General features: G+C 30.4%; 1 protein-coding gene across 1 annotated transcript; it reads left to right on the top strand.

Moving 5' to 3' along the window:
* The first annotated feature begins 1,229 nt into the window (after positions 1 to 1,229).
* Positions 1,230 to 15,277, top strand: LOC142320248 (centromere protein X-like). Its single transcript, XM_075357949.1, has 3 exons — positions 1,230 to 1,449; positions 14,676 to 14,870; positions 15,106 to 15,277. Exons 1-3 carry the CDS (start codon positions 1,414 to 1,416, stop codon positions 15,118 to 15,120), a joined length of 246 nt encoding a protein of 81 aa, XP_075214064.1. The 5' UTR covers positions 1,230 to 1,413; the 3' UTR covers positions 15,121 to 15,277.
* The last annotated feature ends 659 nt before the right edge of the window (positions 15,278 to 15,936 follow it).

Genomic DNA, 15,936 nt, shown 5'->3' with positions numbered 1-15,936 from the left:
CGAACTAGTTAAAATTGATTCAGGGATTATCAAAATGGATTTTTCCGTTGAAATCTGAAATTTTTCGCGATCACAGTACTTCATTGTAGAAGTAAACGAAGTATTTTAGTTACTATAATACTTCCTTTACTTCGTACAAGGAAGTAAAAAAATAAGTGATGAGTAGCATAGGGGGTCGCCTAACAGTGACATATGAATTAGTTGAAGAAGTGTATTCTGTAAAGTTCATGACAGTCAGCTTTTTTATTATTTCAGAAATATCCATTCAATTATAGACACTTTAACTATTATTGCTTCGCATTTAGTAATTTATAAATTGTGTGTGAAGTGAATGCCGAAATTGTTAACAGATACACACAAGTACGTCTGGCTTCAGTTCAAAATTTCAGTGACCACATTGTTACTGTACATAAATCCTGGTCTGTCTACACAAACTGTGAATGCAATGGCGATGTCACCTTCTAAGGTCAACAACCTCAAGCAAGCACCTTCTACTCAAAAAATCATGGCTACTGTTTCTGAGATAAGAAAGGGAACTTGACTGATGGATATTCTGAATTGCAAAAAAACTACTATTAATGCCGAAGCGTACTGTAAAACCACGATGTAACTTAGATACCAATTCACTAAAAAAGACGTCACTTGTTCAATTGAGTCGTGCTTTTGAATGATAAAGCTCAAATTCACACACGTCACTGTTAATTAATTTGGCTAAGAATTTTGATCATCCACCCTTCATCACTGATTTCGTACTAAGTGATAACCAATTGTTTACGGATTTAAACCATGTCTCAGACTGTTTGCGGTTCGTAAATAACTGAACTGCAAAAAAAAACGGCGTTATTAACTGGTTCAAAGCACAAAGAGAAATTTTACGGCAATGGAATGAGGAAACTGTTCAAATGATCAAAATCTTCGATTGTCATCGATGATTGCGTGAATAAAAAATATGGCTTATAGATTGTTACGGCTAGAAACGTATTTCTATCTTCAATTGTTTATTCTTCTTCAATTTCAAAACTTAAAAAACTCTTCAGAAAGTACTCTTTATTAAAATTTTTAATATTAGCGAAATTTCTTAGGTTGTTACTCATTTTTAATATAAACAAAAATGTTTACGTTATTTCATATAAGTTTTCTTGTTAAGCGGAACACGTATACACAAAATTAACCATTAAAAATATTTACTTTTAAATTTTAATTAAAAAGAATATATCTGCTTCTTAACTCACTTGATTTAAAATTGTGATAGTCCTTTTTTTTAGAATTTCAGCGGCTAATTTTTAAGCGAAAGACAGTGTATTAATGACGTTTGGTCCCTACTGATCATGAAATCATTAGTTTTTCTAGAAATCGCGGGAAAAGTTTGTTTAATAAACAAGTACAATTGGAACCATAATACTTTTAATTAAGATGAGTGCTGATAAAATCGAACCTACCTTTAAAAAGGCAAGTTACGTTTTAATTTTCTGAAGCAGTTGTGAGTATCAATCAGATTATGTAGTAATCTAATTATTTTTTGTTGCATTATAACCTAACACTTGTTAAATAACTTAATTACCATAAACTAATTGGCACAGTTTATGAAAAATTTCAAGCTATGAACAAATTCAGATAAATCTGATTTGTGGTAATTCACATTTTTATATGGTTCTATATTGTTATTTATTAGATATTCAAATGTGATGTAGATTTTGCAAAGCAGCAAGGTTAATCTTATGATAATTTGTTTAGTCTTATTTTCATTAATCAGAATGACACACATGTTTAAGAAGCAGGGATTTTCCATGTGCTTTTACTATTTGGCATAAAAGATAAACACAAATGACTGCCAATTGGATTATTTTTAAATAGCCTATTTTGGACATTCTATATCCAAGTCAATGATGAGGAAATTTTGTAGTTACAGATTCAGTTTTAATCATTTTTGTAATAAAGAGTAAAAAAAAATTACTCCCTTCATTATATATAATATGTATTTTAAGAAGGAAGATGAAATAAGTGAAAAAATGGTAGGAACCGAACAGTATAGTTGATTTAGAAGCCAGCATGAGGTATGTCAAATGACTTAGCTATGTAATCTTAGTATAACTTATATACTAAATAACAATTTTACTATACAATTACTGAAGATAGTTTTTTTTATTAGACAAATACTTTTCTATTAAATGTCTGAATAATCAAATTAGGGGCAAGGTGAATTAAATTAAGCATTTTTTGGTAGTGGATTTCTAGCCAGAAATGCTTTTCTGTTCTGTGAAACATAGCACAAAAGTACACAGCTGATTATTGAACATTTTTATTTCACATACAATTTGCTGTAAAGTAGTATATATATATATATTTGTAGGATATTCAAATATTTACACTAATTTTTTTAATTTATATATTGTTATTTTGAGTCCTTTTTTTTACTTAGAAAGTAGGTTTTATGGGACCACAAAAATTGTACAATGCGCAGAAGATGCTTAAAAAGACCCTTACTGCTCTTTAATGTCAGTTTTTTCAGGTTTGAAAAAAATGACTAATATAGGATCTCTCATATTGTATTTCCATTGTTTATTTCTTCTGCACTTCACCACTTCTAGATACTTGGCATTTGTTCAGCCCCCTTTTAGTCATATTCTCTTTTTATTAACTCTTCATTCTCCCTTCAGCAGTCTTCAGCATGATTCTTGGCAGTCTACACAAGTCTATCCTTATTTTCATACTCTTTGTACTTGCATAAAGTGAACATCCATGTAAAAAATTAATCTTAGTTAAACCTTACATACTTATAAGATCATACTGTACACATTTGTGTTACACAAGATAGAACAGCATATTAGTTGTATTATTGTTAGTCATAGTTGTAATGTGCATTTTATCTTGGATGTTCTCAGATAACTAAATTAATTCATCATTCTAAAACTTAATAGTGTACTCTTCTTGATACCTTCCTTGATTTGCTGACTTTTTCATGTATTTTGTTTTTTGGTTCTCTATATAAGTTCAGTTTTATTATACCATTTTGAACATCTCTGTCAGACTTGGCAAGTTTCTAGACACAGGCAGTTGGAAGAGATTAGGCTAAATGTGTAGAAAGGTTTTAAAATTATTATCCTACTACTAAAGTATCAGATTTTTAATCTCTCTAAACCACACTCCTGCCTTGAAGATTAGGGCAGTGAATATAAAGGTTTATGGATCCATGTTCTGTACCACATACAACTGTCCGTGAGAAAAACTACTTTCTAAATCTTCTCAACTTTGTTCCTGAGATTTATTTATTATTAAAGCAAATATTGTGTTATCAGACATTGCGGCCTTTTAAATCAAATGGGAAAGTTTGAAGAAGTAGGAATTCTTGGTGTAATTACTGTTTCCTAATTACCTGTAATAATCTTTTTTTCTTTTTCTTTAGTAATTTGACTGGTTTGATGCAACTCTACAAGATTCCCTATCTAGTGCTCGTAGTTTCATTTCATTATACCCCCTACATCCTACATCCCTAACAATTTGTTTACATATTCTAAACGTTGCCTGCCTGCACAATTTTTTCCTTCTACCTGTCCCTCCAATATTCCAGGATGCCTTAATATGTGGCCTATAAGTCTGTATCTTCTTTTAACTATATTTTTCCAAATGCTTCTTTCTTCATCAGTTTGCCACAACACCTCTTCATTTGTCACTTTATCCACCCATTTGATTTTTAACATTCTCCTGCAGCATCACATTTCAAAAGCTTCTAATCTTTTCTTCTCAAGTACGCTGATCGTCCAAGTTTCACTTCCGTATGAAACTACGTTACAAACATATACTTTCAAAAATCTTTTCCTGACGATTAAATTAATTTTTGATATAAGCAAATTATATTTCTGACTGAAGGCTCGTTTTGCCTCTGCTATTCGGCATTTTATGTTGTTCCTGCTTCGTCCATCTTTAGTAATTCTACTTCCCAAATAACAAAATTCTTCTACTTCCATAATCTTTTTTCTTCCTATTTTTACATTCAGTGGTCCATCTTTGTTATTCTACATTTCATTACTTTCATTTTGTTCTTGTTTATTTTCATGCAGTACTTGCGTAGGACTTCATCCATGCTGTTCATTGTTTCTTCTAAATCTTTTTCACTCTCAGCTAGAATTAATATATCATCAGTAGATCGTAGCATCTTTATCTTTTCAATCTAAATTGTTCTTTAACATCATTAACTGCTAGTTCTATGTAAAGATAAAAATGTAATGGGGATAGGGAACATGTTTGTCAGACTCCCTTTTTATTATTGGCTTCTTCCTTATGTTCTTCAATTATTACTGTTGCTATTTGGTTCCTGTAAATGTTAGCAATTGTTCTTCTATCTCTGTATTTGAACCCTAATTTTTCCAAAATGTTAAATATTTTATTTCAGTCTACGTTATCAAAGCCTTTTCTAGGTCTATAAATTCCAAGTATGTTGGTTTGTTTTTCTTTAATCTTCCTTATACTATTAATCGGAGTGCTAAAATTGCTTCCCTTATCCCTATACTTTTCCTGAAACCAAATTGGTCTTCTCCTAACACTTCTTCCACTCTCTCAATTCTTCTCTACAGAATTCTAGTTAAGATTTTTTATGCATGACTAATAAAGTTAATTGTTCTGTATTCTTCACATTTATCTGCTCCTGCTTTCTTTGATATCATGACTATAACACTCTTTTTGAAGTCTGATGGAACTTCCCCTTTTTCGTAAATATTACTCACCAGTTTGTATAATCTATCAATCGCTTGCTCACTGCACTGCGCAGTAATTCTGCTGGTATTCCGTCTATTCCAGGAACCTTTCTGGTATTCAAATCTTTTAATGCTCTTTTAACTTCAGATCATAGTATTGTTTCTCTCCTTTCATCCTCATAGTTCATAGTTTTTCATTTAAAGAATTACCAGTTATAAAACATTGTTCTACTAAAAACTCACAGCCTATCTCTTATTTCAACCTTTTTTCAGTATCTTCCTATTAGACAACTTTGTAAAATATACTAATAAATATACTGCTAAGTACTTTCTTGTAAATAATGTCCATTGTTTCAAAGAACACAGCCGCTTGAAAAAGTGGGAAAATGTGACCAGAGCTAAAATATTAGCATTCATTGCAGTTTTGATAAATATGGCCATAAACAAAAACCTTCACTAGCTGTTTACTGGTCAACAACCTCAAGCCAGCACATACTATGGTTCAGCAGGATGTTCACAAGAAACAGATTTCAAGCAATTTAGACTTTTTTCACATGGTAAACACAAAATATACTAAACCGCAGGATCCTAATTATGACCCATGTGCAAGGTTTTGAAACACCACTTCATACCTGATAAGAATATTTCGATCGCTGAAAGCATGATAGGCACAAAAAATCACTTTGAGTTGTTACAGTGTGTGCCAAAAAAATACCATCAATGGGGGTGATGCTGTGGATGCTATGTGACTCAGTGTCACATTACTGCTTGAATTTTTTTTCTATAAAGGGGCTGTTAAAGATGTAAATAAAAATTAACATGCCTTTTTAGTTGTCACCAAATTGCTTGAAATGTGCAACTTACTGAAGAAAGTGTTCCATGTTTTTGTTGATCATTTTTTCTGTTCAATCCCTTTGGCAAAGTATTTATATAAAAATGAAACGCTACTCACTGGACCCCCCACCCCTCATAAAAAAAAGAAAAGGCATTCCCAAAGAAATGTTACAAAAATTTTAAGTTGGAAAAAAATGCATAAGATCTGATGAATTATGAATGTTGGGCTTCAGAGAGAGAAAAAAACCACAAAACAATCTGGTTTTATTACTGTCTACCAATGCTAAGGCCAGCAGTGATATTAGGACAAAGCAAACAGGAACCTACATAAAGATTACTAAAAAAAAAAAAAAAAAAATTATAGAAACTACAGTGACTTTATGGGGTGGCGTTGATGTAACAGATCAAATATTATACCAGTATCTGGATGAAAGGAGAATGTTGAAATTATGGAAGAAGAGGTTACATTCAATATATTTGGTAGAATGATGATTAATGCATACATATTGTACAAATTAAATACAGACAAACCACTCTCCCGGCTGGACTTCTGGCTGGATTTTTTGTTATAGAGGTAATTTCTGAGGTATGGTTGAGAAGTAAAAGTCTTCGAAATTCACCCGACATTTTCCCTGGATATCAGTCTGACAATACTAGCATCGGAGGTCATATGTGTAGTATTACAATTTTTGAAAAATTGGATGCTAATAAACAAAAAAATTGTTGTGTATGCAGTGCACAAAGTACCAAAGCCCAATTATGTTAAAAAATTAGATTTTTAAAACTTTTGTCACGGTATTTTTATTTTTTACAATACAAACTTAAAATGTGGCCAATGTGTACATAATTAAATTTTCTTTCAAGTAATATTAGTGTAGATGGTATAACATTTTTTTTGTGAGCGACATTTTAAATCAAAGGAAATTTTAGCAAAAAAATTTGGTGAGTAAAACTTTTTATTTTTTATAATTTTTTAAATTGTAAGAAGGGTATTTATTATAAGTTAAATGTCTCAAAATAGCAATTCATTATGAATAAAATTAAAAAAAAATCATTATGATATCTGAAAATATAGCCAGTTTTTAGTTTTTATGAGTAGAAATATAAAATGATAAAAATCGCTCAAAAATAGGCTGGCATTTTTGCCAGCCTTGCTTAAAATGTTCAGCTCTGGGATTATTGCCTAACTGAGTCAGCAATTTGTAGATCCCTGGCCCTACTAAAAGATTTTTTTGTTATATTGCTGTTAACCCTTTAAGTACCAAGAGTATATTGTGAAAAATGCCAGCCTATTTTTGAGCGATTTTTATCATTTTATATTTCTACTCATAAAAACTAAAAACTGGCTATATTTTCAGATATCATAATGATTTTTTTTTAATTTTATTCATAATGAATTGCTATTTTGTGACATTTAACTTATAATAAATACCCTTCTTACAATTTAAAAAATTATAAAAAATAAAAAGTTTTACTCACCAAATTTTTTTGCTAAAGCAAGTGCAGAGCGTTGCAAGCTACTCAGAATATTTTGTGTACATCATAAGTTGTTTTCAAAATGGGTGAAGAACAGTGGTTCCTAACATTATTTAATGGTATTCATAAATAAAAACATTGAGAGTTGTTTGGATGAATTGTAAAACCTACTCCTACAGTAGCAACTGTTTTTATGTTCACAAAAACTCATTTTTCTTTCTGAATACAATATGAAGGATTTGTTTACCGTTCCATACAATATGAGGGATTTCAAAGTAGTAAAGTCTTCTTTTGTAAGCATCTTTGTAATAGAAATTGAAAAATCCTTAAGAGTTATTTATGAATTTTTAAACTTTCTTTAAAAAACACTTGCTCCATTTTCAGGATGGAGAAATAAATGTATAACTTCAGAATACCATTTATGTCAAAAGAAGGTATTCTCTAGACAGCTTTTGGTGTGCTAATAATATTTATTAGTTTAATAAGTTAAGATTTTATCATTTTTATTCCAGACAACCTAATCATGTTTTACTGAAAAACATGCTTGATTAAAGCCATTATTAATGCCTTATATATCATATATTTAATGCCTTTAACTGATGAACAATATTCAACATTAATGTGAACATTGAACCAAGACAAAATAGAACAATATAGAACCAATCAATTGGTTGTTTACGAATACAGTTAACAATTATTTACTAATTTTATTGAAAGATCATTTTTGTTCAGATTTTCTGCAACAAAGTGGATAACTATTTTCATCATGTTTTTTTTAGAAATTGTTACGATATTTTTTTTTGAATAGTTCCAATTTATCATGCAAGAGAATTGAGCATTGAAAGATCTACCATGTGCTTATCTTCAATTTTGTGCAGCAAACAATCTGATTGTGAATTAGGTATCTCTGAACTTTTAATCGAATATTTTTTCTAATTTTTAGTTTTTAACCACACTAAAAGATGGATATGTGGCAATCCTCTTTTCTACCATTCCATTCTGTACAAATGGCATTTAATAATTCCAAAAATTTTATCTTTAATTAGGAGATCTAATAACTATTTTTTAGTTTCAAATGAGAAATACAGTCTACTCTTATCATGACTATTTGGGTAGTTTAATTTTTAAATAAATTTTTTGTTAAATTTTGCCACTATACCTAAATATAATAAATAGGTCTGCCCAGTCATACTTCTGAACATAAGATGTAAAATCTTGCAGTTTTTTATCTGGATATCTTGATCTCCCACAAATGTAAGTAGTAAAATAATATTTAGCTCTATATACTTTACGTTTTTGTCAGAACCATCACTGTCAAAAATCTTGCCTTTTAGACAGACGGCTATAATTGTTTGCTCTTAACTTCATTTGATTAATAAGATTTTGTAATGATGAATCTGATTGAATCATCTTGATTGAGTCATCTTGAATCATCGAAGACTAATTAAAAGTAAGACTTTTTATAAGTAAGACTAATTATAAGTAAGACTAATTACATAGATGACACCATTTTGTAAGAATTAATTGATGATGGATTTGTCTATTAAATATTCATCATAGAATATTGTAATGGATCATGTGAATCATGCAGTTCACCAATTTGTTTAACAGAACTGCTGCAACTACGTAAAATAATATCTTCATTTCCAAAATGCTCTTCCTCAAGCAGGACTCATTTCCTAAGATAGTCAAAACAACCTTTATACTATTTTTCTAGATAATTCTGGGAAGTTCTGCTTTTATTTTAATTTAAAAATCTTTAGTTAGATGTTCATTTGGTATATATTCCACTGCAGATTTGAAGATTTTTATATAATTTTTTTTTTTACTATATTAGTTTTAGGATGTTTAAAACCAGCTCTTGATTACACAATTGAAAAATTCAACATTTCTTATCTGGGTCACCTCCTAAAAAGTAAATCCATAAAAATTCAGTCTTATTTTGTCACAGGCAATAAATTACCAATTAAATATTATATTCCCTTTAAATTTAAAAGTGATTAAACATTATTATCAACAAAAAAAAAGTCAATTTAACTTCAATTTAAAGTCAATTTCAGTCAATTTAACTTTCCTATTGTAACAATAGAAACTGCGATTTTTCTCTCTGTACCACTTTCATTTCCATTTATTTTGTCATTTTCATTTATAATGAATATTATAACTATTCACAGACATGCTCTTTGTCTTACAATCCAGATGTATGATATCATCAGGTTTGGACTTGTTATTTGTGATAATTCATTATTTATATTCTGTAACTGTTTTTAAATGAGTAATATTGATACATATTACCTGATACATATTATTGAGTAGTACTGTTACATAGACATAAATCGCAAACAGCAAAACTATAATAAGGATGATAATACAGGACTGGTGTGATCTCTAATCAACCAATACTGCTTTAGTATACGCTACCCTATCTGGTGGATGTCTAGAAATGAATGTCACATGATTTGAACATGTTTTATAGTGGACATTAATGCTATAAGTTAAGTAGTCTACATGCATAAGGCATCTATTGTGTTTTTGCACATCAAATTAAACCTTATAAATTTCCTCTAATCTTAAAAAAAAATAAAGATGTTGAGTTTAAAATAATTTAATTCACCTGTGATTAGAGTCCACGGATATTGAAAAAAAAACTTTATTTCAAATTTATATAATAGTTTAGAAATAGATTATGTAACCTCACATTAGTTGTAATAATGAAAACTGTAAATCAGTTACAGTGCACACTTGAATACTAACTGTTGTTTTCTAGAAGTAAGAAGCTAATACTTTGTATAACTTACAAATTGCAACCTTTAATGAATTTTAAAAGGTTACTTTCTAACATAGCTAAAAAAAATTATATCTGGTAGTGGCCAGTCTAGATTATATAGAGTGTATTGTAAGCTAACCATTGTACATGGACTATGTACAGCAAGTGTGAATTATTAGTTACACATTTTTGTTTTATTTTATAAATTTAGGTAATTTCTTTTGAAACTGTATTCTATAATTATTGGAATTTTTATTTTACCTATCGATTAAGATTGTTTAAAAAGTGAATTGCTTTTAGATTTTTTTCTTTTGCCCTTTTTAGTTAGGTAGCCCTATAAAAGGAGTTGATTTTTAACTCTTAAAGCTAAGACAAGCTGAAAAAAGCAGAACACCTCTTACTTGGAATTTGTAAATGTAACATAGGTATGGATAATAATTTCTCTAATAAGATATGTTGTGTGTTTGACATGTTAGAGGCAGTGAATGTTTATCATAGTAAAATATCATAGTAATATTATGTTTTTTTATTTATTATTAAATGTTTACTCAGCACAGTTAAATAAAATTACACTGGTCAACAAAATTTAATTTTTTGTTTGTTAAATAGCTAATAGGTACTGAATAGCTAATTCTTATAATATTTTTAATGCTAATTTCATATATGTTAATAGTTTTTTCTCTTGAGCTCAGTTATTTTTTGTTATTGAGATTTGTTTTGAAACAAAAAATGTATGGTGAACATAATATGACAATACATTACATGCATTTTGTACTTGCCTGAAATCTATTTCTTTTGGATCTTCTGCTGTAATTTGCTGTAGGTAGATCCTCCCTCTTTAGATTCCAACAGTAGTTGGCCAACATTTTTGGGTTACATTTTCCCTAGTATCATGTTTACATTGAAGATATCTCCTGGTAAAAGGATTCTCTATATTCACCACTGATATCACTGAAATTGTTAGGAAAAAATCCAAATGTGAATGTAAGAAATTGATTTTGAGTGACATGTTACATTCAAGTTCTTTGTAGTTTTGAAGGAGTTCACTCACAAGTTCTATGTAGTTACTGGCCTTTTGGTTTCCAAGAAAGTTGTTTACCACATTTTGAAAGATTTCCTTGCAACATTCTTCAAACACCAAATCACTCATTAGTTTCCTTATTTGTGGTCGAACAAATATATCTTCCTTTATTTTAGCATCACTTATATTAGGAAATATGTTTTTTTAGAAATTGAAACCTTGCACCATTACAATCCATGCTTTAACAAAATTTTTGATAGCCAAGCTTAATTTGTAGTGGCAGAAGATAAACTTTTTCTGGTTTTACTAATGCCTGACTAACAATTTTCTTCTCGTAGAGTCAGTACCTCTCTATTTGGCCACTCCTCTTTAGTGTAATGGTTTTTCCTATCCCTGCTGTCCCACTTGCATAAAAAGCAACTGAACTTAGTGTATCTAAGATGCAGTCCAAGTAAAAGCGCTATTATTTCAGATCTCCCCAGATATGTCATAAATATTTCTCATACTAAATCCTGCTTAATAAAAGTTACATATTTTCATAAGACGCCTTCATATGAACAGCATATGCTAATGGTATAGATGAGTATTTATTTCCAATGTGAAGTAGAAGAGCTTTCAAACTAAGGTTTGACGAGTCAATAAAAAGTTGCCATTCATCAGGATGGTGCATATGTCCCAAAGCTTCCAGTAAAGAGTCCACTTCATTAAAGTATGCTAAGTTTTTGTACTGAGAGAAGAAATGATCAAATTCTGACTGTCTGTCACAGAAAGCACGTATTTCAGTGTTTGGTTGTAAAAGATGCTATCCTTTCAGTCGTGATGCCAGTATTTCTGCTTGATTCTTTGAAATTCTGACTGATTGATTAAGTGGGGGGTTCAATATATCTATTTTTTAAAACGTTTGGATCTCTTTTTTCATCGCCTGATAAGTCAATACAAGATTCGACATTTTCATCTAAGTCCCGTGTTTCTGGAGGTACTGGAATTGGAAGTTCTTGTCTATGTGGGACTGGCTGCATGGCAAAGGGAATGTCAGAGTATTTAACATGACTAGTTTTAGCTGTTATCCCAAATACCTTTATTACACAAAAATAACAATCTGTGGGGTGATCCTTCAGTTCTCTCCAAACCACTGGAGTTGCAAATGGCATGTGACAAGTTCTGTTTAGCCAACCAGTCAACAATGTTGTACAGGAAGCACAGCAAATATGAGGAGCCCAAGATTTGTCCTGATCACCTAATTTGCATAAAAACTACAATACATACAACTTTTTTATCGGTGGAGTTATATTTATTTTCTGAGACTTTACATTACCTCATATGAACTATATGAAATTGTTTGGATGATTAGTGCAACTGCAAGATATTATTAATACATTATAATAATTAATATTGTTTAAAAAGAAACACTTCATAAACACACTAAATATATATATATATATATATATATATATATATAGTATGGTTTTTACAACTACATGAAAGTATCCACAATCAGATGGAAATGTCTAAATTTGATAACCACTACAGAGCACTCGGAGTCACTTGATGTAGAGTCCCCAGATCACCATTAAACACTCAGGGTGGGCACTCGGTAACAAAATTTTCTACTGTCTGCTCCTCCGCTCCACAGTCCCAATCAGCAGATGGGTGGGAACCCCATCTCTTCAAGGTGTAACCACACCTCTCTTGAGCCGTCCTAATGCAGTTTACCCTCAACCAGGTTTGGCACAGTAGTTGGAATTCCTCAATCTTTGTTGTACTTTATCCAGGTGAGCATTGTTGGGTGGATATTCATTCCAGCATTGTTGCCACTTGGAGGCCACGTCGACAGAATTGAAACTTTCTAAATCAAGGGAGAGAAGTGATCCTCTTGAGCAAGTCTACCTTAGCCGCTTTCCTCCTTAGACCTTGCGGAGCAGTATTAGCCAGAACAGGCAACCACTGAATGGGAGTAGATCTAATAGTACCAGTGATAACCTTCATGGTTTCATTGAGCTGCACATCAATCTTTGTTGTGTGGATGCTGTTTTTCCATACAGGGGTGCAATACTCACCAGCTGAATACACAAGAGCAAGTGCACCAGAGCATAGAGTGTTGGTGTTTGCACCCCAATCACTTCTGGCAGCTTGCAAAGTAGATTCACTCTTAAGCCAAGTTTCTTAGACACCTTGATGCGCTTGTTGTTTGAATGTCAAGGACCAATCCAGAATGATTCCCGGATATATTGGATTTAATTACGAGGTACTTCAATTCCGTCATAAGTCGCATGTAGCTTCCTTAGGGCTTCTTTATTATTTAGATGGAATGCAGTAACCTCTGTCTTATTTGGGTTAGGCTGAGGTCTCCATTTATATCACTTAATAATATATCACGTAATCACTCAATTTCATCAGATCACTTGTCAGCACACTCCCACAGTGCATAAGATCTGTACTCTGGAAGATCAATAAAAACACAAATTTAATAAATATGCACTCACTTTACTGAACAACATATACCTGCAAATATGAAATCCAGCTACAAAACTAAATCTTATACACACGAGAACTCACACTTGAATGAGAATTAAAAATATTTCTCTAGTCTGCACAACAGTTTATAAGTAAATATAATAATTATAGAAATAACTAATGAGTGGATGATATGTTTATGCTTATGGAGTTCATGCCTGATACTACCTGAAAATAAGAATGGTAGTTACAAAAAAAGTAAGCCTTATTGATGAATTATGATTTCATATTTGAAATCAGCATGAAAAATATAAGAATCAGTTACGCACTCTCATTTAACAAAATCATTGTTGATCAGTGTTATTTAAAATGAAGTGTTGAAATTTCCAATGTATGCCAAATATCATGTTCCAACTTCCTTTTTCCTGCAAAGTATTAAGACTGGAAAGTAGGTTGACAAAGACAACAGTAGTCCTTGAGCATGTACCATAAGAGTTTCTCTCTCCTTCTCTCTGCCTGGATTATGAAGACATTAAAATATATCACCACACTCTTAGAACATTTTGAAAAGGTGGGTTGAAATTAAAAATGAAAAATCAGATAAAATTAAGTTTAAGAAAAGCTGAAAAAAATATGAAGGCACCTAAGTCAGTTCTTTTAATAATTTAAGTAGTACAAAGATACTAACCTGTAGGAAGGAGACATAGATTAGAATATATAAACCAAACCAGGGAAGATTTTAAAGGCAATTAATATCTTAACTCAAAAAGATTTCAGTTGCTCATTAAAACATTCTCAAAATCCATAGTTCCCTTTTTCCATTATGGCTCATGTGTGAATTGAAACCTGTATATAATTAAAAGTGTACAGTGAAGCCACAATGATTTTGTTATTAGAAGACTTGCAATTTAAATTTACAGGATTTACAAATTGAATTAAGTTTATATTGTATGAATGTGGTTGATATTTGATTAACAGTAAAGCAAGACAAGCTGGAAGAGAGAATTAGAATTGAGAGGGTGTAAGTTAATGACTCAGTAGATTTTCTATTATTTATTACTACTTTTACTTTCCTGATACTTATTATTCATAATGACAATGTTTGTCTTTGGTCAGCTGTAAGTATTTAATTTGATTCAGCTGACATTAACTTTAGTTTTGGTGAACAAAGTTTACAGAAAAGATAGTTTTGTAATGCCAAGAAAAAAGTTATTTAACTGCATTACACATTCAAAACTATTGATAAAGTATGATGATGCTTATTTGAGAGGTAATAAACGCATAAGGTGCAATTTAAGTATACAAATTTTTTGGTTAAAAAATTTGTAAATACTGTTATAAATTTTTTCGTAAAGACTATCAAGACATAAAATAACAAATTTTTAACTTTTGAATCTGTAATAAAGATAGCTGTGTAATTTATATGTTTCAGGAAACAATCAAAGAAATAGTTAAAATGAAATTTTCAGATCCAAAGACAAAAATAACAGATGATGCAGTTTGTGTTTTAACTGAAATGTTAAGGCTAGCTACTGTTGAAAGTGTGTTGCGTGCTGGAGTTCAAGCTAGTCGAGAAGCATCAGACTACATACTAATTCATCATATTGAAAAGATAGTAGCTCAGTTAGTAAGTATCTTTGTTTCAAAATAATGGGATGTGTTTAGTTATTAAATAAATTGTATGCAAACTTGTATGTGCGGTAAAATTGTATTGTTAAAAGAATTAGCAGACGCTTCTGGTAACATTAAATAAAAGATTGTTAGTATTACTTTATACTTTAATTGTGATTCTTATAACTCGCAAATTAAATGAAAATTTCAAACATGTGCTTTAAATTTTAATTTCTGTTTTTTTTTTTCAGATTCTGGATTTATAATATATATATTATTGGCTATGTTATGGTGTTAGTTGAGATGTTTCATAACATCTCAGGATTTAATCAGACTAGAAAATTGTTAGAAATTATTTTTTATATTTCAGGTTGTATGTGATTAACTATTGCTGTAAAATAATTATAATCTTTTAGTAAACAATTGTTGATTTTTTTTTTACTCATAAATGTCAAAACATGTGTTTCAATTGTATATCATTTAGTTTTGATTCAATTGATAATCCATATAAGCTTATTCTGGTAGATAAAAGAACATTTTTCTTGTATTCATCAAAGTTTAAATATATTATATTATATACTATTATACTACTATAACACTAAAAGTGTTTTATCAGCTATTATAACTGACTAATCAAGTATCATTTTTTTTAGAAAAAGATCTCTGTAATGTGAAGCTATCCATGTACGTTTTATTTCTGATTTTTTGTATGATAATTTGTGCTTCATTTCTTTTAGTTGGCCCTTGTGTAATCTTGGGAATCCAACAAAGAGTCAGCATGCTCCAATTTTTTTTTATTTTCATCCGGGTGCTCTCTCATTTTGTCATAGAAACGTTTCCAAGTCAAATTTTGACTCTGGAGGGATCTACAGAGAAAAAGGTTATGTGCTATAAAATTATTTTTTTAAATTTTGCTGAATGGATTAGTTACGAGCAATTACTTTGTAAGTTGAATGAAATTGGAAACATTTTTAAGTAGGATGACCAGGACAGAACTAGAAGTATAATAAAACCCTTAAAGTTTAAAAAGTAAAGGTCAAACAAAAATATTAAAAACTAGTTTTTTAAAAATTGTATCTTTC

Source organism: Lycorma delicatula, chromosome 2, assembly GCF_047948215.1.
Source record: "Lycorma delicatula isolate Av1 chromosome 2, ASM4794821v1, whole genome shotgun sequence".
In the NCBI taxonomy this organism is placed as follows: Eukaryota; Metazoa; Arthropoda; class Insecta; order Hemiptera; family Fulgoridae; genus Lycorma; species Lycorma delicatula.
This window is presented reverse-complemented; position numbering and strand designations above follow the sequence as displayed.

Coding starts and splice junctions, on each gene's coding strand:
- LOC142320248 (XM_075357949.1), top strand. CDS start 1,414: ATGAGTGCTGATAAAATCGAACCTACCTTTAAAAAG. Junction 1,450..14,675: donor TCGAACCTACCTTTAAAAAG/GCAAGTTACGTT, acceptor TATATGTTTCAG/GAAACAATCAAAGAAATAGT.